We start from the raw sequence: 25148 nt of genomic DNA on the forward strand, positions 1-25148 counted from the left end.
GATTTCTGTAGGGCTTTTTTCTCTCTACAATAATCTTGATAATTTACATTTTCCAGGAAAATCATACATTTGAACCACATTCTAATATATTCAAATGGAGTTGTATCAATCTTTTCAGTTGTTTAATTTCCTCTGCATCTGTGATCAAAACCCCTTTCCATTTTCCCCTCATTTTTTATTACACTAGCTAGTGACCTGCTTAATTTTTTAATAGAAATTTGTTTTTGCTCTTTTTATTTATTGTATGATAAATAATTTCCATTTTTATCTTTCATTACTAAAGACTTTCTTTCAGACATATTAAGTGTGAAGGGATCATGTATAGTTGCAAATGCAAGTTGAAGTTCATAGAAGTTTGAGTGCAAATATATTTTAAACTTTTTTGCTGCATTAATTGATTTCAAGGTATTTTTTCAAAATGTGTCAGAAATCCACAAAACATAAAGTTGATGTTTTGACTGTTTTATGCATTTAATAATAACAATTTGAGTTGCTTTGGATATAAATTACATTATTTTTATGTACAAAAATTTCTTGTTATTCATTCTTGAAAAACACAAAAATATAGAAAAATGTATATCTGCTTTCCTAAACTTCCTTTCTGGAAGTTTCCAGCCGCAGTCAGCAGATGGACATATTCATTCGGCTATATTCGACCATTGTCGCAAAAGGGTTAAAAAGAGTCATTGGCATCTAGTCAGTTCCTTGAAGAACTCGTCTATTCTAAGAGTTGCTTTAAGGGACTGTCAGAGGACAGAGACCAGCCTGTCCTCTTCTGCCCCTGGGTTCTCCTCCATGAAAGCAATAAACATTGTTTATCAAACTGTCCCCTGCCCTGAGGCTCTGTAACAAACAGTAATTAACTCTTATGAGTTCAGAAAACTGTGTGTGTGGTATAATATATACAGAGAGTGCCAAAAAAATGTATACACATTTTAAGAAAGGAGAAAACTGTATTAAAATTGTAATGCAATGAATGACGCTACCATTCATTTGATTAACGCCATCTTTTGAGCAAATTACACATTGCTACTGTAATTCAATTCAATTTTGGAAAGTAATACATAGATAACATCTCTTAAAATGTGTACTTTTTTGGCACCCTTGGTATAGCATAAATTTTGTCATTTTAATCATTTTTAAGCATACAGTTCAGTTACATTAATTACATTCATGATGTGCAACTGTTACTACAGTCTATTGCAAAACTTTTGTCATCACCTTAAAAAAAACCTCTTTAACCATTAAGCGGTAACTCTTCTTTTCACCTACCCCAAGCCCTGATAATCGCTAATCTACTTCCTCTCTGTAAATTTGTCTATTCTCGATTATTTCGTGTAAGTGGAATCATGCAATATTTCTTCTTTTGTGGTTGGCTTATTTCATTTAGCATAATGTTTTCAAGGTTCTTTCATGTTGTAGGATGTACCAGAATATCATTCTTTTTTATAGCTGAATAGTACTCCGTTATGTTGTATGTACCACATTTGGTTGCTCCATCCATGTTGATGGACACAAGATGTTTCCACCGTTGACACTGAGCAGTGAATAGTGCTGAAATGAATAGCGGTGTGCGTATATCTGGCTCCGTTTTCACTTCATCCGGGCATGTACCTGGGAGTAACATTATTGGGTCATATGGTAATTCTATATTGAGCTGTTTGAGGAATGTGAGGTTTTTTAAAAAGATTTTTGTTTTTGTTTTTATTAAACTCATAATTATTAAAAGGGTTGACAGAGATAGAAAATCATGATGAATTATAAGAAATCATGAAATAATAATTACATCTGATCTTTATTGAAATATAACTGGAATTTGCCCAGTTCTTTTTCTGACTTCTCCTTTTCACTTCCTCCTCTTCCGATTTTTTTATCATGGAGTCACTCTTCCTACTTGCCTAATTTCTCTTTGACGTATCAGCAGACCTAGGAGGCTTGGGTTTCAGAACATTTTTCTAACATTACAAGTAGTTTATTTTATAGAATAAATAAGGCACCTAGGAATAGACATGCCTGTCAGCCTTCTTGCTAGCACTTTTAACACAAAACGATTGGAACAGAAATGTAAATAAAAGGAAATGCTAATGAACATTATCCACACTGTTATCTGGAAACGGGAGCTCCCAGGCCTCTAGCATGTTCGTCACTAGGTTTGCCTGCCCTTCTCTTTGGTGAAGGTGAATGAAGACTGGAAGGTGTCTGGAATCACCCTCCCTGGGGCTCTTCCAGCACCCTTTTCAGAACGGCACTCCTGATTCTCTTGCTTGCTGTCCACTTTTAACTTTATACTTGGCTCCCGGGGTTATTTAATAATCCATTTTTCTTGGGCTTACTCGTAATGAAAAGGGAAGATCAACATCTTGGTGTGATGGTATCATTTTCTCCTTATTTTCTTTCCTTTGCTTTCTAGATTTCAGTCACGCTTGGAATCTTTCTTCCCAGTCCATCCACTCATTCCCCTTTCTGGTACTTTCCAGGTTGGGCTGGTCCATGCTAGTGACAAGTGTCATAACTGTTTACAAGTTCCATTATCTTTCTGAACCTACACAGGCCCTACAATATCATGTATTCTTCTTGACATGTAATGGTCTGCCCGTAGGGACTGGCAGTGGAGCACTTTACGTTAGTTATAAATATATTGCATAACACGAAATGAAAATAGTAAATTTGCTTTCAGTACAACTGCAAAGTCAACTTATTTCACTTTTGATTCAAATGATGCCAGCCCACCGTGGTAACATTGACTTTTTGTGCTGATCAGAAGCTCTAATGAACAGTTACATGTTTCCAATTAAAAACAAAACAAAACAGGATAGAAAATTAATTTTCAATGCAGTTAAGTTGCTAAAAATACTTCAAAGTGTGAGATATTGGGCAAAAATTAAGTTTTAAAATGTACTATTAAAAAATCTGTGATTAAAAGTTCAGAAACAACTGATCTAGTTCATCCCTTTTGTTTTACAGATGAGAAAGCTGAGGCTCAGAGAAATTACTTGGCTTATCCAGTGTACCGCAGGAAGTTAGTGAGTTCGTAAAAGAAAAACACCTTATACTTATAACAACAGACAATTTCTACGTATGGGTCATATTTTTTGAAGAGTAAATCATGCCAGATCGGTTGAATATCTTTTTATAAGAATATGTTGGACATTGTTCATTGCCCACCTTCTGTCTGTTTCCCCCTTTCTCTTTCCCATATGTACCCAGATTTTCATCTGGACATCTGTTCCTTCCCCAATTCCTTGTACTTTGGGCAACGTTGACCCCAATTGCTGAGCTGAGTCTTGTTTGTCTTATGTCAGTTGCCTGGTATACTTCGTTACCTTATGCCGATAGAACTTTCTGCCGCAATGGGAATGTTCTAATTTGTACTGTCCAGTACTTCAGCCACTAGCCACATGTGGCTGTTGAGTACTTGAAATGAGGTTAGTGTGACTGAGACACTGAAGTTTTAATTGTATTTCATTTTAGTTAGTTTTATTTTAAATAGCTACACATAGCTTGTGACTGTTCTGTTGGACATTGTAGCTTCATACCATTTCCTCTTCCCATAGGCGCATGACCTAATGCAGTCTAATTTGGGTGACTGCTGGGGTGTAAGTAGTTTCCTGATGGATCTGAACAGGAAACAGTATCCCTAATTGCTACTGGCAGCTAGCCTATGACTTGCTAAGTTTTGTGGATAGAAGAGTGGAGAACCAGGAAAAAATCTGGGCCCCTCTAGCCATTACTGGGTCCTGGATCAAGTGACCCTGAAGCCTGCCTTGCCTCTGGACTTCTGAGTGCATGAGCCAATGAGTCACCTTTGATATATAAGCCAGTTTGTGTTGAATGTTCTGTCACCTCAATTAAGAGTATCCAAATGAATACAGAGGGCATGACATGCCAGACATTATGCTACTTTCTGGGAAAATAAAGATGAATAAAGAGTAAAAATCTAGGGCTGGCCCGGTAGCTCTGGTGGTTGGAGCGCCATTCTCCTAACACCAAGGTCGCTGGTTCGATTCCCACATGGGCCAGTGAGCTGCGCCCTCTTCAGCTAAGATTGTGAACAACAGCTTTCCCTGGAGCTGGGCTGCCATGAGCAGCCAGAGGTTGGCGTGAGCTGCCACGGGCCCCTGTGTGCTGCCACGGTGACTGGCAACCGACTGCCTCAGCTCGGGGAGCGCAAGGCACATAATATGAGCATGGACCAGGGAGCTGTGTCCTACACAACTAGATTGAGAAACAACGGCTTGAACGGAGTGGGGACGGGGAGGAGGCGGAAAAAGGGGGAAGAAAAAGTAAAATCTAGATGGTTGTCTTCGAGGTAAGATTAGTCTGTGAGCGGAGACAGAATAATAGGCATGTGTCTGGGTCTTGCCTGCCTTAGTCCCCGTCAGTGGGAATTGCCTTTGTTAAAGTGATACATGCGATCTGCCCCTGCCCCGGGCCTTGGTTAGCCGTGCGCAGACTCCTGACCCAAGGACCATCAGCGCATTGGGGCCCAGTGACCCGTTAGATTGTTTTTCTGCACAGCTGAGGACTGTGAAGCTAAAGTGTCACGTGGAGTGAGGACTGGAGACAGGCATTAGGGGACAGAGGCTGTTAGTAACCACACACACAGAAGAGGAACAGGTTTGCAAAGGGAGGGAAGAACCATACAGAGAGGAAGGGGGAGGTGGTGAAAGGAGGAGGGAGAAGAGGGAGAGAAAAAAAGACAGTTGTTCTCTGGGCCTTGAAGGATGAGTAGGGTTTGCCAGGTACAGAAGGGTGAAAAATACTTTTGGTATGAACAGGGGCAAGAGGTAGGTGGTAGGTAGAGTAATACCTACAATGCAGGTGCACGGTGGGGCGTATGGTGAGGCTAGAAAAGTAGGTGAGGTTTTGCTCAGTTCTCTGTGGCTGCTAAGACATCTGGGGAGTGGGCAGTCACCCAAAGTTGTTAAGGAGAGGAGACGGGTTGCTAGAAAGAGGGCAGGCATTGGGCATGACATGGGCCTAGTTAGGACCAGAGCTTCTTGAAGACCTGACAGAGCAGTGGCAGCTGGCATGTGGAATTGATAGATGAGGAAGGTATTTCGGAACTAGACTTGACAGAGATGGCAGATCAGCTATGAGCCTTAAAGCAGTGGAGCATTCAAGAATGAGATTAGTCTGATATCTAGGTTAGCAGCTGCACAGGTGCTGACATTCTTAAATGAGAAAAAGAAGACACGGGGTAAGAAGGACTGTGAGTTCGGGTTCTGGTCAGAGGTTGAATTTGAGTTAAACACGGGGCACATTCAGGTCATAACGTCCAATAGGCGGTTAGAAGTAGAAGTGAAGACCCAACGGAGGGACGGTGAGAGTTATAGGTCTGAACGTGGTCAAGTGAAGCTCTGGGAAATCGATGACATCAAGTCCGTGGCTTGGGGCTGCAATGACCTGAAATAGTCATTGTCTGATAGCACCGAGGCGCGAGCTGGTAGAAGAGGAAAACGCAGGGGCAAGGACGGGGTCTGGGTAGTAGCTCTGATGATTTTGAGAGCCTTGTATAAGAGGTAACAAAAAGTGTGTAGAACTCAGAAGAAAGTGATGAGTATTTTCAAGAAATGAAGGAATGCCTTTCAAATGACTGAAGATGATTTTGATTTTAAAAGACTAATTATTATGATTATTTAAAATCAACCATTGTTCAGGGACGGCCCCTCTCTTTTTTGCATTTAACCGTTGCTTTGGAAGAATAGATTGTGCGAGAAAAGTCCAGTTTGGTTTTTATTGAACTGGGAAATAGAATCAGCTGCAAATGGGGACGGTTGATGTCTTCCTCCCACTTCTGTCTGCCTGGGATTCTGAGCGCTGTTGGCTGTGAAGTTAGTCTTCAGACTCCAAGAAGGAAAGGCCCAGTCAAGTAGGTCTTCCTGATTCATCCGTTTGGTCAGCAAATTCCAGGTTTGTTCAGTTGAGCGGTGAAGCCTGTTTTGTCATTTTAAGTGTGTAATCTGCCTCCTTAAGGTTTCATGTATTTACTTTTTTTTTTTTTCCCCGCTTTCCTAGAGACCCTTTCATTGGCACTCTGCACAGGTAGCTACCTACAGATTCCTCTCCCTGCCATTGGATTCCCCTTTGGATCACTCTAAGTTATGGCCGTTCTTCCTTAAGAATTACCAGCTAGGTTGTTCAAGTTGCCCAGAGACATGTCAGGGAAATCTTTGCCTGGCGAAGAGAGTAATGCTGAGATTTACAAAAGGCTGTTAAAGATTCCAACTAAGCCTGTTAGAAAAAAACAAAACAAAAACAGAGCTGGGGAGAGGGAACTGACAGCTGTCCTACTCTGGGAATAGCATGTCCACCATTAAGGACAGATCTTATCTAACCTTTTATAGTAGAAAATTGTCCCTGACATTAGTTTAAAAAAAAAAAGCTAAGAAATGACCGAGTTATCCCTTTAAGTGGGACCAGCCTCCCACCCCTGCACACCCTGTCAATAGCCTCCCAAGTGACAGGTCAGCTGCACAATGAAGTCTCATCTCTGCTCCCCATCAGCTGCCCCATTTGGCCAGTCTCCTCAGCTCTGACTCACTTGAGCTAGAAGCAGCAATCAAGTACGAACTCGGTAGGCTTGACTTTGGCTCTGACGCTCATTGTGACCCTTCTTATTTCAAAGCCCCTTTGAGACCAGCTTCTGCAGTTTAGACTGCTCCACTCTTGACTCTGCAGCACACCTCAGCCTCATTGCACCTACTATTCCAGATACAAATGCTCTTTGGGCCCACTACCCTGGTGCATAGGGGCCAGGATCCAGACCTGCCTGTCTGGCTAGCCTGTTTGCATGTCGACCAGGAAAGGGAGATCCAACAAAATGTGGCAACACTCTTAGTAGGAAAACAAAGTACTGAACAAGAGCCTTTGCCAGTTATGCTTGCCTCTTAGTGCTTCATATTCCTTACTTGTAAAACAAACCTTCAGAATAAATACTTGTCTTGACTTCTTCGTAGGTTCTTGCATAAACCAAGTGAGATAATGGAAGGGAAAGGATCTTAAAAAGGAGAAAGCATAGCATTCTATTATGAGCCCTTTCCAAATCATTTTGTGAAGCTTATTGCCTCTTGAGGCAACAAGTGTCAAATGAATCTTCCTGCAGAGGTTCTCAGACCCCACAATCCAGGGATGAGCTGTAACTGCTCTCTGTGGCTGCCCTTCCCACCAGGGCTCTCCTGCCTGCCTCTCCAGTCCACGTGCTCGCACCTGCCCATTCAGACCTTAGGTCCAGCCGAACTGGACTTTGTATTGTTCCTAAGCGTTCCCTTCCCTCTTCTGCCTTTCTGCATCTGTGCCTCCTTCCTTCTGCCATGAATGCTGCCTAACTCCTCCTCACCTCCTGTGAAAATTCCTCCAGTCTTCAAGTGTCAACTGTCATATTTTCCTCTGCTTCCGGTGCCTGACGCAGAGCTCCTAAGACCTTTGTCATTTCCTGAGTGCTAGGCACACCCTGGTGGACGCCTCGATAGCTTCAGGATGGGTGCTGGTCGCCTGAAAGACCAAGCCATGACTGGAGGGTGGAAATTTCCAGCCCCCCCCTCCATTCTCCAGGAGGAGGAAAGGGCTGCAGATTGAGTTCATAATTGATCATGCCTACATGATTTTATAAAAATTTCTGAACTACAGACTTTGGAGAGCTTCTGGGTTGGTGAATTCATCCACGTGCCGGCACAGTGGTGCACCCCGACTCCACGGGACAGAAACTCCTGCCCTCAGGATCCTTCAGCACCTCACCCTATGTGTCTCTTCATCTAGCTGTTCATCTGTATCTTTTATTATGTTCTCTGTACTAAACTGGTAAATGTAAGTTATGTGTTGCCCTGAGTTCTATGAGCTGTTATAACAAATCATCGAACCTAAGGAGGGGGTCATCAGAACCCCCACCCTGATTTGTAGCCAGCTCAGAGAGAAGTGTGGGTAACCTAGAGACCCACCACTTGCATTTGGTTTGTGAAGTAGGGAGACTGGCAGTCTTGTGGGACTGAGCCCTTAACCTGTGGGGTCTGTGCTAACCCTGGGTAGTTAGTGTGAGAATTGAATTAAATTTTAGGACACCCAGGTGGTGTCCACAGAAAATTGGAGAATTGCTTGGTGTGGAAAACCCATACATTTGGTGTCCGAAGAGTGAGTAGAGGAAGGAAAGAAGGCTTCCCTTTAGTCAGGAATCTGGACACGGCTCCATGATTGCTTCTCATGAGGCTGCCCTCAGGGTGTCTCATCTGAAGGCCCGACTGGGGAGGGATCTGTTTCTAGGTTTGTGTGGGTGTGGGCCAGATGCAGTTCCTAGTGGGCTTTTGGACTGAGGACTCAATTCTTTGCTGGCTGCTGGCCGGAGGCTGCCCTCAGCTCCATGCTGCATGGGCCTCTGTATGGCACTGGCTTCAGCAGATCCAGCAAGAGAGAATCTGCTGTAAAGATGGAAGTTACAGTCTTATGTACCCTAATCATGGAAGTGACATCCCATCATCTGTGCCACATTCTCTTGGTTAGAAGCAAGACACAGGTCCTTTTAGCACTCTTACAGGAGGGGATTATACAAGGGTAAGAAGACTAAGAAGGGGAGGGGATTGTCGGGGGCGTCTTAGAGTCTGCTCGCCACGGGGTGCTTCCTCCACAAGCCTTTGCTTATTTCTTTCAACTAAATGTGCGCTCCTTCCTTCTGTGGCTCTTCTTCATAGCTACTTTTGTTGTTGCAGTTTATGTGCCGTGACTGATATTATTATGGTTGAATATTTTTGTATTTTCCTTATCTAGTTTTTGCTTATCCTTCACCCACTTGCAACTCCCAGAAGAGTCTTGTATTCAGCAAGTGTTCTGTAAAAGACTCCCCTTCCTTCCCTTTTCTGAAACTGAAGAAGGACCAAACGAGTCACTCTTTTGTTTCACACCTGAGTCCTTTTTCTACACACCAGCCACATAGGATCCATTATAAAACCTTCAGATTTGCCAATTTGGCATCTAAAACAATGACTCATCCATGTCTGTAAAACCTGGCTAGAAGAGCTAGACTTGTTACCTTATTAAGGAGAAGCATTTTCCATCAAAGATGCTTCAAACATTAGCTGGTTTTGAGTGTTGCATTGTTCTGTTTCCCAGAGGGCCTGATGGATCTCAGAAATGATGCCGTCTGTAAAAGTCAACTTCTTTAAACTATCTGTTTTCTTTTGCCTGGTAATGATCACTTGGTGGTCCTGTTATTATTAGGTCACAGCAAATGAACTGATAAGGAGGACCGGCTCTTGGAGAAGCACTGTTTTTGTTCTTTCCCTTTTGCCCAAACAGTGGGCTGGATCTTATGATCTCTGTTGGAGATGCTCAAGGATGAAATATTGCATGTGCCTGAGAGGCTTGGAACATAGGAGAGATGTAATACGTGTTTGGTATATGTGGGATTGTAGACTCAAAACACAGCAAAACTCATCTAGTGTAGCTTCCTAAGCTGTGAGGCCATTGTCTAATTAACTCTCTAAGATAGCCTAGCATCTTCTTCATTTTCTGGAGTTTTGATGGATAGCTAGTCCTTAGAAGGCAGGTAAAGAAATGTGTGTTTCTTTAAAAAGTACACGTGAACACTGTATCTGCTGTTGAAATGGTCACGTGACACTAGATGTGAAGCTTGGCCCTTTAAGAACTCATGGAAGTCAACTTAAACTTGGAGGAATCATTCATCTGCTGGGAAAGATGCAGAATTAGAAAGTTAAAGCCAGCTGTAGAGGCAAGCACGTAAGTGTGTGTGCCTACATGTTGGGTCTTTTGGGAGCCATGAGGCTAAAAGCCAATTAAAGCTTCAGTAGAGAGAAATTTAAAAGTACTTTCTCCTGGGCAAGAGAAAGATTTGGAGCAAAGAGAGCTCCGAGAAAAGCAGGCGAGTGTTGGTGATGTAATTAATACAGTTAACAGCTGGGAATGGGAATTGGATGACCCCGTGAGGGAGTCAGGTTTGGGCCTGAAAGCCACGCTCTCCAGGTCTGGGCTTCGACTCAGGAACCTCAAGGCATCTACACGGTTGGCCTGATGAGTGAGGTGTGAGGTGTGTGACCAACTCCTGCCACAAACAGGACTTCCTTTCTTAATCGTCTGTAAATTAGAACAATGCAGGGAAATTGGATAGTGAAGGGATTTTGTTTTCCCCTCTTAATGCTTGAGTATTAGGTTCCTTTTCCTTCATTTCTTCATCCTATTACTCTTACTATGTGAAGTCTTTCTTTCCCCAGTCCTACCCCTCTGTCTACTCTCAGACAATGGCATCATCTCATTGATTTTCCTACCCTCTGTCCCAAGATGTAGAACCATATCTCCAGCTTTGGTACAGGACATCATCATACTTATATTTCATTGTCACCCCAAACTCTAAATGTGCTCAAAACAGAGTTGATTGACTTTACCCAGTATCTTATCCCTCAGGCAAATCTCTCCAAAATTGTGTATTCTTTTCCATTGTTACTTCCATCAATCCTGTTCAGATTCTGAAGGTTGAGTGGCACCATAGGAAGAGGATGAGGTGTTGGCATTCGTGAGACTTAGGTGTGAATCCTGCCCTTGCCACTTCCTAGCTGGTACCCACGGGCAGACATGTTCTCTGACCTTTGTGAGCCTCGTTTCCCTTATGTCTAAAACTGGCATGATACTACCTGCCTACGTCATTGGATTGTTGGAGAATGTTAAATGTGGTAGTGTGTGTAAATCACCCAGTAGTGCCTGCCACATGCAGGCTGCTGTTTGGAGATGCCACTTGCATTTGCTCCTCGCCTGGAATTGTGGAACCCAGCTCTGGATGTAGCGTGTGTGCTCCACCTTCCCTAGCACTTTTCGACAGATGGGTTTGGCTGCTATGTTTCAGAGAAAACAAAAGCTGCTCCCTCAGCTTTCAGCCACCAGACTTACAAATGGCTTGTGTCTACACTTCTCCCCTCCTCTATTTTAATACAATGAAATTGGCATCTCTCTGTCCTTCTGCCTGAGGTTAATCCTTTCCCCTGGGTTCTGGGTCCCATCCCTTCCTGCCCAGGGACGTCTCCCTTCCTTAATGGTGCCCTCTTCGACCTCACCTTCTTTTGTGGTTTTTTTCCCATCAGCAGTGAACCATGTTCCAGCCTCCCTTATCTTAAAAAAATAAAATAGTAAGAACTGTGTGGTGATTTCTCTCTCCCTCTAGAGCTCCCTCCCTGGATTATTCCATTCCTTCACAGACAGACTTCCGGAACCTTCCCACATCCTCATCTCCACAGCCCACCTCCTACTCAATTCCCCACGCTCTGCATTCTGACTTCACCCCATTTCCTTCTTTAAAATTAGTCTCTCTAGTATCGCCTATGACCCTGTCACTATGGCCACACTGCTAACCAGGCTTTCCCTATTGAAACGCTTGCTTTCTTTGGCTTCTCTGATTTTAGCCTGATTTTTCTCACGTTAGTCTGATTTTTCTCTTACCTCTCTGACCATGCCTCAGTCTCCTTGCAAACTTTTCTATTAATACTTGTGCTTTCTTAAATGTTGGTGTTCCTCACTGTTCTGCCCTGGACTTGCTTCCATTCTCATTCTGAGCCATCTCCGAGGGAGCAGGTCCACTTCTTTATTTGCCCTAGGTACACACATGACGCCCTTGTATCTGTCTCCAGCCTAGACCTCTCTCTTAAGCGCCAGGTCTAACATCCAACACCACAGACTTGCTAAGTCCCAGCTGAACGTACACCCTCTTCGATTGCCTGACCATGCTCTTCCTGTGCTGGCTCACGGCTCATTTGTCTGTAGCAATGGCTCTTCCATTTTAGAGTGAATCAGAGTCAGAGTGTCCTGGAGGCCTTGTCCAGCAGACTGCTGGGCCCTAGCCCCCAAGGTTCTGAGTCAGAACGTCTGGCTGGGGCCTGAGATTTTGCAGTCCTAAGAGTTTCCAGGTGATGTCTTGAGGCTCCTGGTCAAGGAACATACTTTGAGAACTTCTGATGTAAGGAAATGAGGCAGTTTTTCCCATTCCTTACTCTACCCATATAACCTCCCCCATCTGCAGTTCCCCACTAGCATCTAACTAATCTTGTCAGTTTTGCCTTCTACATACCATGTTTCCCTGAAAATGTGACCTAGCTGAACAGTCAACTCTAATGCATCTTTTGGAGCAAAAATTAATATGACATTAAATTAATGTCTTATTGAAAATTAATATACTATAATATAGTACCAGATCTTATATTAATTTTTGCTCCAAAAGGTACATTAGAGCTGATTGTCCTGCTAGGTCTTATTTTCGGGGAAACATGGTACCTCTTTATCCAGAACCCTCCATCCCCTCTGCCACTGGTCTGATTTACCGCAGATACCTGCTAACTGGCCTTTTTGCCTCCAGACTCACTACTAAATCTGTTCCCCATACAGTGTGAGCTGCTTAGAGCATGAATCATGTTATTGTCCTGCTGTCTGTCTTCTAAAGCTGTCCATTGCCTTTGGGATAAATCCAGACTTTTTAATGTCGACCTGGCTCCTGCCTAGATATCACCATCTCTTGCCTCTGCTTGCTTTGTACAGGATGCACCAAACATACAGAAGAGCATGCGTGTGTGTGTGTGTGTGTGTGTGTGTGTGTGTAGCAGTTATTGAGTGCTTGCTGTATTCTAGCCACCATAGTTCTTCTACGCACATTAATTTCATTTCATCTTCCCATCAACCCTGTAAGATGGGTTACATTTTACGGATGATCAGATGTGGCCCATTTTGTAATATAGCCATTGTCCTGTGTACCCACTGTACCTAGACTAGCAAAACTTACTGCAAGAGCTAATGACAGCAACAGCATTAATAGAATCTAACAATTTTTGTTCACGTCCTTTGTGCCAGGGCACTACATATAAGAAAACAATTATCCATAGTATGGAGAGACAAATAATATCGCAGAGGGAGAGGGGAAGAGACCTAGAGAAGAGTGAGAAAGTCTGAGTTTAATTAGAGTGCCAAGAGATGAGAATAGATTTTCCATAACAGTTTAGATACCAAACCACAGATTTAAGAAGACCAGTGATTGCAAATAGAATTTAAAAAAATCTAAACTTAGATACATCAAGATGAAACTATAGAAAACCAAGCCAAGAGAATGGTCAGTCTATTGCTCCTTATTTTCAAAGGAGCAACAGACTGACCATTGACATCTCATCAAATATAATTCTAATCCTGTTATGCTCAAAATTTTCAATGGCTTTCCATCCCTAAAATATAAAAGACATAGTCTTCAGCATCTGAGGCGTCTCGTGGTCTGGTACCTGCAGCTTGTTTAAACACACAAACCTTCCTCCTCCTCCTCGGTTTACTCTTGATGGTGTCCCTTTGCATGTGCTCCGGCCCCGTCCTGGAATGCTCCCCGCCCCAGCCCTCTAGCCAGCTCTCACTCAGCCTTCCCATTTGCAGCTGGGGGCTTCCCTGGCAGACTGCCTGGCTCCCTTCTTACTGCCTTTGGGGTACACTGCTTGCCAGCTGTCATCAACACCGAGTACTTTTAATGTTTGTATTCATCTTTGTCTCATTTCTAGCACACGAGCTCTCTGAGGACAGAGGGTCATTTGCAATGCCTGACAATCCGTAGGCACTCAGAACCTTCACTAGGTCAACTCTGGCATTTCAGGGGGGACCATCACCACTTACACAGTATCTTGGTGTGGTTTTCATGGCTGTTCCCATGGTTCTTGCTCTGATTTCTTGTGTGTGTGTAGAACAGGTCACCATGGCCAGCACCAGGGTCCCTGCATGTTGTCATCCACTGGCCCTGCCTTGTCATGGCTCCCATTTCCTTGGTGAAAACTATAGGAGGAAGTTGTGGTGTGGATCAGATGAGGTCACATATGTGAACACCCTGTCACAACTCTCTGGCACCACACAATTTCATTAGCTTTACATCAGAATGGGGATTTTGTAAAGAAGAGATTTCATGGGTGCCCCTGAGCCTTGGCCCTGGCAGAGCTGGTTGTGGGGTCCCAGAACAGTCACCCTCACTCACTCTGCCTTGCAGACTTGCCACACAGCAAATGACTATAGCATGAACATTAACCTGCCCCGTGACAACTTGTGTTGTCATTTCTACATTTCACTGGAATGAGGGGCCCATCAAAGAAATTTTCCTGGTTGATTGATTTTGAGAGATTGGAAGGGAAATATTTTTATTTATTTAAAAAATTGCGGTTTTCCTTGAGTTCTCATTGGAAATTGGAAATTTTTCTAGTCCTTCATGCGGAAATGGAAAATGCTTGGATTCGTCAGAGTTTGTCACTCTTTTCATTGGATGGGTTGAAACACCTTTTTGCCCAGTTCCTTTTCTATTCACATTGTCTCCACTTAGCATCACAGTCGTATCATCTGAAAACCTTTTGATGTGTTTGTGAAGTGTTGAGAATCATCAGACGTGTCAGTCTATTTGTTATGTATGAGAAGGCCAAGGCCAAATCCAGGTCATTGTTTTTACCAAAACAAGGTGTTGGGTTTGCACTTGATATATGTAAGTGGCAATGACATTTTATTTTTTAAACGTTTAATATAGAAGTTTTAAACATTTAAAAACTAATCTGTAGGAAGATTAGGATCTCACCGGACTTTTCTTCCTAGAGTGTGTCTTGGGGGAAAATAATGAGCACTTTTATTAGTAGCTTGTCTAGTTTTCAGAAAATTCTTTTAGATGAAGAATTTTGGTAATCAGTTCTTTCTAGAATTTCTTGAACTTTTAAAAGGGACCACGGAATGCCTTTGGTATGGCAAAGCTGAGGCTGTGAGGATGCATCACCTTTACCCTGTTGAGCTCTGCCAGCTGCTCTGCCCAGTCTTGTAATTTCATCATGGAGTTACTGTTCTGTCGCGCAATTCTTCCTGATGTTCAATCCAAAACTCTTTAAATTTAAGCCCATTTTTCGTATACTAAGTCATTCATAGTGATGGACACACCCTTGGCAGCCTCCTTCTCAGAAATCTCTCTCAAATCTTGCCTCTGTTCTCTCTCACTGCCGCTGTCTTAATGCAGATTCTGATTGTCTCACCTGGATTGTGACCCCAGCTTCCTAAACCTCTGCTACTACAATTGCCTCTCTACTCCCGAGCGCTACCAGATTCATAGCCTTAAAACCTATGTGTCCCTTGCCTTTGTAATACTTTCTAGGGTAGTGTCCAAACTTGTCAGTTTCAGCGTCTGGATTTGTATGACAGAACGTATGTTCTACTGAGAAGGACCCTACATCCTGAAATACCAGTGGCTTAAACAAGAAAGAAGTTTATTTCTATTCACATAAAAAAAGGCCAGAGGCAGGCAGGCCAGGGCTTGTGGGATAGTTCTAGCCTTCAGCCCATTCTGTTGTGCTGCACTGCATATGGAAAGCACCCATGTCCTGTGGCCTCTAGGACCGAGATGAGTACGTACTTGAGGCCCAACCGTCACATCCACGTTCTAGCTGGCAAGAAGGAAGAAAGAGGGAAGGTCTGTCCTCTGTCCTGTGAGGACACTTCTTGGAAGTAACTTACAACACTGTAACATGCATCTGATTGGCTAAAATGAGACGTATAGGCTATGCTTAGTTGCAAGAAGCCTGAGGAAAATAGTCTGTTAGCTAGTATATCCAGCTAAAAATTGGAGTTCTTGTTACTAGGAAAGAAGAGAACAGTAGTAACTTCCATCTCTGCCACAGGACCTGTCCCACCTCTCTGCCAGCCTTGTTCCTCTCCCCGTCCCGGCCCCTTCCCACCAATCCCTTGTGTCCTCAACCTGTTAGTCGCTACAATAAATCTCTTACTAGGCCTTGACAGTGTCAGGCGCTTTCACAGCTTTGGGCCTTTGCACGAGCGCTGGCCTTTACCTGAACACCCCTTAATTTCCCTGTCCCTCTTCAGATCATCTGTACATCCTTCAAGCCCCAAGTCACTTCCTCAGTGAATTTTTTCTTCCTTAACAGTGACAGCGGCAGCACATTACTTCTTACTCAAGCACATGGCAGCTTCCTAAACTTAGTAGTTGAACAGACATGGGTTTGAGCTCTTCTCTGCGGCTTCGGCTTGAAAGAATTAATTTGAAAGTTCTCAGCATGAAAATTGGTTTTAAAACCACAGCCCAGATCTCTCGTTTTGTGTTCCAGAAGTTCATGTTGAACTGCTTCCCAGCATTATCGCTCGAAGGTTTCGCAGGTGGCCTCTCCAATAGAACCAGCTCCGAAATAGAACTCTTGATTTCCACCTCCTTCTCTCGTCTTTTCCTTTTAATGATGCTGGAAAGCTGGAAATAGTCCTTTGCTTCTCATATCTAATAATCCTAAACTCGCATGTCTAATTAACACCAAAGTCTGTTAGTTCAACTGATGCTTTTAATTCTTTCTCCAGTGCCTGCATCTGAGCGCTGTCCTCCCATGTCTGGACTTGTGCAGTGGCTCTTAACTGGTATCAGCCTGCGCTGACCTTGCGCAGTGTCACGTTCTGCACAGAATTCTGAGCCAGCTTCCCGTTGCTCAGGTCCCACATGACTTGACTCCTGCCTGCTGTTCTTCCTTGTCTCTTGTCATGCCCATTCTTGCCCACCGCGCTCCAGCAGCCACATGGTCTGCTTTCTGTTCCTCGACTGTGCCCAGCACCTCCCACCTCCGCCCCTTCCCTGGTGCCATTCCCCACCCTCTGGTCGCCTTCTTCACTCCTGCGTACACCATCCTCATGTCACAGCTTAAATGCTGCTTCCACACAGGGCCTTGACCTCTCCATCTAAATCATATGTCCTCGCCTCTTCTTCCTGAGGGACCATTCTTTCCTTCCTAGCATGGATCACAATTTGTAACTTTGTGTTTATTGATTTCTTATTGACTGTTACTCCCACATTAAGGTATATGTTCCAGAAGGGCTGGGATCGTATTTCTTTTATTCACTGCTGAATCCTCAATGCCCCGTGCTCAGTAAATACACATGGAATAAGTGAATAAATAAGTGATCTTGTGATTAAACAGTGCAGTAGATTCTCTCATTAAATTGGCAACTTTGTAGTCAGTGTGGTGAGATGCAGTTGTGGGAACCCTATTAAGGTGATTCACCTTTCTAACCTGGCATTGTGTTTCTTCACACTTATTGAGCGTATCTGTGATGCTCACCCCCAGGGCTGTAAACTTACTTTAATTTATTAGTTCAACTCCAAAATGCATCAGTGTCTGAACAAAGCCTTATTTCTGCCCGGACAGCCTTATAACACAGAACCTGAGAAGGTGAGGTTCCGGTGTGATATCTCAAAAGCATGATTGGGCCCACTGCCGTGGCTTGCCCTCTTTCTTTGGATACAACCTGGCATAATCTTTGGAACTGAAGACTTGCTTGTTGTTGGGATAGAATTTACAGCAACAGTCAGAAGATGGAGCCATTGGTGACCATCACAGAAAGCTGTATGCCCAAAATTTGGGCTGCCCTGGAAAAACCCTCCCTGCCCTGTAGTGACAGCCAGCTCTTGAGATCAAAAACTGAGTTATCTCAGTAGAGGGTACCTGTTCATGGTCATTCCAGCCTCCCCATCTTTCCTAGATTGCCTTGTTCTGCAGAACACTCTGGCAAAAATGCTACAGAACAGATCGACAGCTTGTGTGATTGGTTTTCTCCCTAAGAGTATGAGAGATGTTGTTCCGGAAGCATCCGATGATTTGGGAATCCTGGACTATGGTCTAAAATAAAAGATGAGCTTGGATGATGTCCCTCTTTTACTGATGGACAGGGTGATCAACAATGGGAAAGTTTTCCTTGGTTTTTTCTTTTTGGAAAACAATGGGAATTCTGCTTTTAGTGGGCACTATGGTAGGTATATTTCAGCATAGATGGAAAAGCAGACAGTTGATCATTCTAAGCCCCAGGAGGTCAGATCATGGCAGCATTGCCAGACAACGGCCAGCATGGTGCAAGTTGGCTTTAAGCTGAGCCTTTGCTAAGAGGCAGCCGGTCCTGAAAAGGATTTATTTCTTTATTTTGGCCTTGGTGATGTCTAAATGATAAGTGCACGTCTCTCTTAGCTCATTGGAGTGGGTCCCACATGAGTTGGTCGTGACCCTTAGAATCAAGAAACTCCAGTATAGTTAGTTGGCTAAGAATATTTTGTGGTGTGAGGGAAATCTAATGTAACATATGAAAATACAAAATATTACATGTTTGAAAGTGTGTAATTTGCTGCTTTTGTTCATGAGTGGTTTTAATACTTCTGGTACAGAGCCTGACTCTTTATTGGGGAGATGTGGTTTCAGTTTCTTGGGTGAATGTGCGTTTTATAAGTTTTCTAAGAAAGGAAATTAAACATTAAAAGACTTTAAGTACTTTATATAATGTCACTAAGAAAAGCCAGGAAAATCAGGGTTGGCGTTTTTATTTATTTATTTATTTAATAAATATAACCTATTTCCCACCATTTTGTTTGTTATGGCTGGTACCAAAGTACTTTTAAAAGTTAATATTTATTTTGATTTTGTTTTATTTCAGCAGATATGCATAATACATTAACCTCTCTCTATTCTGCATTATGAGCAGGGGCAGTATTTAACATCCAGTTTTTTGGCATTTTGTCCCATGGGCCCTTTAGTTTAATTCCACATAGTTTATGCTGTGTACCTGTGTGATGCTTATTATATGAGTAACGTTAAGTAGGTACAATGTGGCCGGCTGAGTGTGCGCGTTAATACAACTTGGTGATGGGATTGGCCTTCCACGTCCCCTAACCACTGTGGGCCTGGGTTCCCGTTTGCATTAAATTATAGTTTGGGGTAAATGATATTCAAGAATCCTTGTAGCTCTGAATTAAAAACCCCATGATCTGTGTGTCTAATAGACATGCATCTAACGGATTCCCCCTTTTTCCTCTTTTTAATTTAGGGCAAGAGGATGTTGGTGCCCCAGTTACAAAAGACGAGAGCACCTCCGTGGCACAGGACATAAGGGCTTTACCAGAGAAGTCGCTGCAAAGATCAGCAAAGGTCACTGCCTTCAGATTTTCTCTATTTGTTCAAATGGCCGTCACTTGAGCTCCCTGTCACAGATCTCATGCGATGGATTCACTGAGGACTGTAGTTGGTCAGGGAATCAGAAAAGTCGGTGGAAGCAGGGTTTCATAAAAAGTGAATCTTTTTTTATCTTTAAACTCATATGCATATATTCATTCGCCTGTCTTTGGATGAAGGGCCAAGGCCTTTTCTTTGTATGTGGGTATTTTTATTGAAGTTCTGCATTATCTTTTTCTGCTTAAACCACACTTGTAATGTGATAGTTACGATTTCCAGTGTGGGTTAATTAAAGTGAGTGAGAATTTAGGTACTGGTGAAGCAGTATGAATGTAGACTCCTAGAGTTTTATAGTTTTTTACTGCAATGCTTTTTTATTGTTGGCATGCCCATATCTAACTCAAAAGTACGCTTTTGAAAAGTCTTTTTCAGTTTTTCCAAAGTATTTAATTTAGTTATCATATTAGAAACAAAAACATTTGCTTTTGTACCCTGTTTTTGTTGTTTTGCATAATCCCATTTTCTTTTTTAATTATGTGGGCTAGTGGCAGATTCAGATATGGGATCAAACACAGCTAACCCCAGCTAGCAGCTCGTGGTGGCAGAAGCGGTGTCCGGGCAAAGAATGAAGTGACATAGTGGCTCAGGGCTTCCTCTCCCAGAGGCCTCAGCTGCAGGCTTAACCTGGGAGTGAGGAGAGCAGCTCCTGTGTGGTGACAAAGGAATTTCTAAATCACATTGTGTGTATGTTACCCCATTGCCCTGTTATCTAGCGCTTTATTCTAATAAGTATTTTGAATACTAACCATAAGCCGGGCAGCACGCTGGGTGTGGCAGACTATACTGAATGGAGAGCCTGTGGGCGAGCTCTGGCTCACACACTTGTGTTTTTGACTTGTGCAGTATTTTCAAATTTTGACTTGGTAGCTTACATTAAAAAAATGGGAGTGTTCACATAAAAAAATTAGACTTCTGGCTTCTCTTGATCAAACGAAATGCCCAACAACATGGGGCCACATTCTTAAGTGACTTGAGTCAGAGCTGAGCAGAGGCAGCCCTCTGTAGACGGAACTTGTGTTCTGTCATTGGCTACTGCCCCCCCAATGGTGCCCTCTCTCTGGCTGGTTTTGGGGTTTTCTGATACTTTCTTAATGAATTCAAACTAAAATTACAAGGCAAAACAGCACTTATATGCGAAACGTAGCTGTGATAAAGTCATTTCTGTGACGACCAATGTATGAATCACAAGTAACGTCAAGCTGCTTTCTACACTTTTCATGCTGTCACATACTTAAGCAAGAAGCAAGGGCTTCTGGTTCAGACAAGATGGCGTAGACTCCTTTCTCCTTGCTCTTCCCCACTAAGTACAACTCTAAACCCTGGAAAATAACAAGCGACAAGTGAAGGAGAACTCTGAAAGGTGAAAAGAGGAAGGCAAGCTAGTTAGTTAGAGACTCCAGGCGTGGAGGGGCAATGTAGTAGTGGGGGACCTCGTCCCGCACCCCCAACAACAAAAATATAGGTTACTTAGTCACCGAGCTTCACTGAGAGGCACTTCCTTTTGACCCACGAGGTGAGCAAACAGCGTCCTGCTTGCTGGCTTCTCCCAGTTATTGCCTTGTGCTGTGGCTAAGCCGCCCTGACTCTGTCTTTGGTGTCCACAGGTGGTTTACATCGTGGAGAAAAAGCATTCCCGAGCAGCAATGGGCTTCCTCAAACTCCTGGCTGATAAGAACAGCGAACTGTTCCGGAAATACGCCCTGTTTTCGCCCTCGGACCACCGAGTACCTAGAATATACGTACCTCTCAAGGACTGTCCCCAGGACTTTGTGACACGGCCTAAAGATTACGCCAGCACCCTGTTCATCTGCCGCATCGTGGACTGGAAGGAGGACAACAGCTTTGCCCTGGGGTAGGTAGTCGGGGGGGGGGGGGCGCGGAGCACAGACGCAGGCAGAGCGTGGGGTACAGGCCTCGAGGTCAACCTTCCTTTTGTGTAGTTTAATTATTATTTCTTTATTAAAGCATGAGTCCTGGTTTTTAAGAAATTGCCCTTACCTGCCACCTCAACTGGTCATCTGTAGGTAGGTTCCTTGAATCGCCAGGCATTTACCTTTTTTGTTTGTTCTTTGACATAAAATATAAGCATGCGGAGCCTCTACTTATTTTCTGTCATGTCACGAATCCCATTTGTACTTGTGAACTGCAAACAATTCATCGTATCAAACAATCAGACCCCTCTTTTCAGACGCTGGTATTAAAATATGCAAAATTCCAGGCATATTCAGGGGACCCCAGTCTCCCATGTTTTAAATATGAAAATGAAGATATGTTTGAATGATGTGCTTTTTTGGTGCTGATCTTCAGAGGTTTCACTTCTGGCATTAGAAACTAAATTACCCTACTGTTTTTGTGGAAGCTGTTGGAAACCAATCTTACTTCCCATATAGCTTATGTAGTCACAGAGGACCTGGATAGCCACTTTATTTTGACCTGAAGAAACTGCTGGACCCAACTGTTTGATCAAATGCTGTGCCTATTTTCTTCTTACAATTGGTATTCACGTTGAAAGAAAAGCAGTATTGTTTCAGCTAAATCTATAGCTCTTTATTATTGGTGGTGTCTGGTTTATGCTTCACAGGAAATGAAAAGAAAGGCACATAAGCTAGAAAAGAGTTTGTTCTGACACTTTTCGTCTAGTTTGGTGACTTGCGTGTTGCAAGTCATCTAACTTGTACGGGACAGACCCCCCAGGAATGTTCTGTGGATGTGACTGCTGGCACTGAACGAATGGCTACAATGTGCCGTTTCTATCCGGTGTTTTCTGTGCTTAGCCTCTTATGCCTAGTGAAGCAAGCCAGATCAGATCTGCATGTCACACCTGATGCAACTGAAAAAACCGTGTCCTGAGCCGCTCTTTCAGCGGCGATCAGGGTGATTTACAGGATCTCAGAGCCACTCAGGAGCACATGCACTTTTTTTTTTTTACTCTCAAGTGGTGTGATTGCAATGTCATCATTTTTAAGCCTAACTGACTATCCAAAAATGACGTCAACCCCTTGAGCCCTAAACAGCCTTTCTCAAAGGCCCGCCAGTTTCTCACCATTAACTCACACGGCCCGATAATGGGTGTGTCACCTGCCCTCTGTTGATTGTGCCCACCACAGTCTGCTTGGCACTGGAAAGACTCTCTCACCACAGCAGGAAATCCAGCCTTGTCTTTTATCTGCTTTTCTGTCGTGTCCCATTGTGCACATGAGATAGGACTACTTCCTTAATTTTCAACTTGTACGGGTGTAGTCAGGAAACCTGCAGGGTGTGAGGCTCTCTTACTGCTTGAATGGCCTCGCAGGTTCCTTTTTGTTACAGCTGAGCCTTTATAGAGGGGCAGTCGACTTGGGGGGCGATTATCACCTTGTGAGGGGTGTAGATGTCTAATCATCACGTTGTTTTGTGCACCTGAAACTAATATAAAAAAATTAAGTTTAATTAAAAATAAAAAACTTTTTTCTTGTGGATAAAGTCCAATCATAACTGAAAAAGGAGCCAGGCCTTTGAAACAACAGGGACATTTGCTGAATCTAAAGAAAGACTATTTAAAAATAATAACACATATTAATCACATACTTTTCAAACTAAAAAAAAAAATTGAGGATTCTAATACTTAGGTGGAAAACTGTGCTAACCTTTTCTCAACCTGCTTACTATAAAGTCATTAAAAGTTATCTTTTATGGAAATATGCCTTTTAAAATCTTTGTGAAAAAGAGAAAATTTGTCTTAAGAAATAAAATGTGGCAGGTTCTCCTACGATGTCCGTCTCACGGGGGGTGCGGGCTGCAGCTGTTGCGTGTGGTGGTGGTCGCCTTGCCGTTTGGTTCTGGCTCTCAGTGACTGATCTTTAGTAACTGAGATCAGTGTTTGCCAGTCAGCACATGCTGTGCTGTGACGGCCTGGGGTTTCCTCTCTCGTCTCTGCCAGGTTGTGACCAGGAGCTCATGTGAAGGTAGTGCTTGCTATGGGTGTGAATGTGTGTGGTTGGCTTCTGCAGAAACTATGCCTCAAAACCGAGTTCAGCCGAAGACGCTGTTTTCCTGCTCCTACGCTCTACCCTTAAAACTATTAGACATCTTCTGTCTAACTGCTACTAATTCAAGTCCAAAGTCATTCTTCTGTGGTTACATTCAGTTCTTGAGACACGTGTTGATCAACTATGTGTGAGTCACTGTCAGAAACAGAAAGGCAAACAAGTGATGATTTCTTTATTCAAAGAAATTAGAGCCTAATGCTGAAGGACGTGTGCATAAATGTGACGGGATTCATTTGATTCTAAGGAATGGAATCAACTTGAGCTGACGTAAGTAAAAATGGTGATTAATATAAGAAACTGGTAGTTCTCCTGAAACCCAGGGCCGGAAGTACAGGCAGGTCTCATGAGGAACTAAGAACGAACAAGGCGGCAGAGGCGTCACAGCCTGTCCCTTAACCACGCTGACCATCCAGCCAGCACGTAGTATCTTTACCCCTTTCTGCACATGAGCTTCTGCATGATCCTGCTTCTCTCTACACAGTGGCCACCTTCGTGCTCCAAAGTGGCCCTGCTGTGCAGCACATGCTGAGTCTAGATCACAATACAGAATTTCTAGGGTAGGAAATCTGATCGGTCTAGCTGGAGACAGTTATTTGCCCTGGTCAGTAGTTTTCACCAGAGGTAAGGTCCAAGGTCCCACAATCTACTGCCCTGTTACCGGGGACTGGGAGGCTGCAGCCTCTGGGAAGGAGTGTGGATAAAGCAGACGGATTAAATGGCCTGTGTCTTTAAGCTCTAACTCTAGTAAAAAAAAACAGAATGTTCTAAGTTCTTCCATAGGAACAAATAATTTTCTGGAAGTTTAGAGGAGGTGCATGAAGGGGGAAATCCAGGATTCTTTCTTGTAACGTGGAAGCCTCTTTGCTAAAAGATCCTTCAGACTAAGAGTCGAGAGTGGGTAAGAAGGGATAAGACTGGAAGCAAGCGGTCATAATAGGCAATAAGAGGAGACGGGGAGAACCTGAAGTAAAGGAGCTGCAGTGAAGGAAACAAAGGGAAGGAAAAGATTCAGGGGAGATGAAGGGCAATTCTCCCGGGCATGCTGGCCGATTTGAAATGGGGCATGCAGGAGAAGGACAGAATCTTGGGTGACCTTACAGGCTGCCAACTGGGTGACGGGGTAGGTGGTGGTGGCGTTTACCCATGATTCTCTGAGAGCAAGCTCAGCCCCTCCGTTCCCTTCTCTTATGCCTCATTGCTTGCCGTTTCCCAAGCTCAGTGGCTTTGTTCATAGCTCCAAACTTTTGCACACTACACTTCCTTTCCCAGCAGTGGCTTTCTCCTCTCCCCAAAGTTTGTTTAGTGAAACACCCAACTTTTAAATCTACCTTCGTTGTCCACTTGAAAAACATTCCCTGACTGGGAGTCCTCCTTCCTGGGTGCTTGCGTAGTTTCTAATAAACCATTATTGTAGCTCTTGTCTGTTTCTATTGTAATTGCTTATATGAGTTACTTCCTTGGGCACGAGCTGCTTTAGGAAAAGGGTACTCTGAACGTTTGCTGGTTGGTCAGATGGGTAAATGAAGATGATTTGATGACCCCGGGGTCTTCAGCCAGGTTAACCAGGAAGACGTTGCATCATATCAAGTTAGAAAACACAGGAGAAGGCGTTTGGAACAGAAAGTGATGAGAACCAAGGTTCTCTTTCACAATCAACACTTGATAACAACATACAGCCAGTATATAAACTTGGGGAGAACCCCAAATTTAGAATCTTTAACAAAAAGATTCAATAGAATGTATACATTAATAAAATATCTCCAATTTCAGTGGCTTTGTAAGGGGCCTTAAGGTGGCTATCAAAGTTGGTGCCTCCTTTGGTGTAAGCATTGCTACTCCAGCCTCCACTTCAGGGGAACCCCGAGATTGCTACAGTGCTGGAAACCTCCGGTTGTTAGAAAGCTATTTTTCATCTTATTCTTAGAATTGTCCTGAGAGCTCTCAGTTGGTCCTTGCTCACCTCTATGCATCACTCCTTAGTCTGTAATGTTACCAAAAACCCAAAGGTAATCTGTTCTTAGTGAACCTTTGCTGGCTTTTAGGGATCACTGCCTTTTGTTCTGCAGCACAAAATACTGAGTACTTCTAATATTTACTA

General features: G+C 43.4%; 1 protein-coding gene across 3 annotated transcripts in view; it reads left to right on the top strand.

Moving 5' to 3' along the window:
* DIS3L2 (DIS3 like 3'-5' exoribonuclease 2) overlaps window positions 1-25148 on the top strand; it is a 296388-nt gene that overhangs the window by 107513 nt on the left and 163727 nt on the right. For all 3 annotated transcript variants that reach the window (XM_074314980.1, XM_074314986.1, XM_074314989.1), the window contains exons 7-8: window positions 18838-18938; window positions 20627-20874. In XM_074314980.1, the coding sequence (XP_074171081.1) occupies window positions 18838-18938; window positions 20627-20874 (349 nt within the window). The remainder of the gene's footprint in view (window positions 1-18837; window positions 18939-20626; window positions 20875-25148) is intronic.

Source organism: Rhinolophus sinicus, linkage group LG01, assembly GCF_036562045.2.
Source record: "Rhinolophus sinicus isolate RSC01 linkage group LG01, ASM3656204v1, whole genome shotgun sequence".
Taxonomy (NCBI): Eukaryota; Metazoa; Chordata; class Mammalia; order Chiroptera; family Rhinolophidae; genus Rhinolophus; species Rhinolophus sinicus.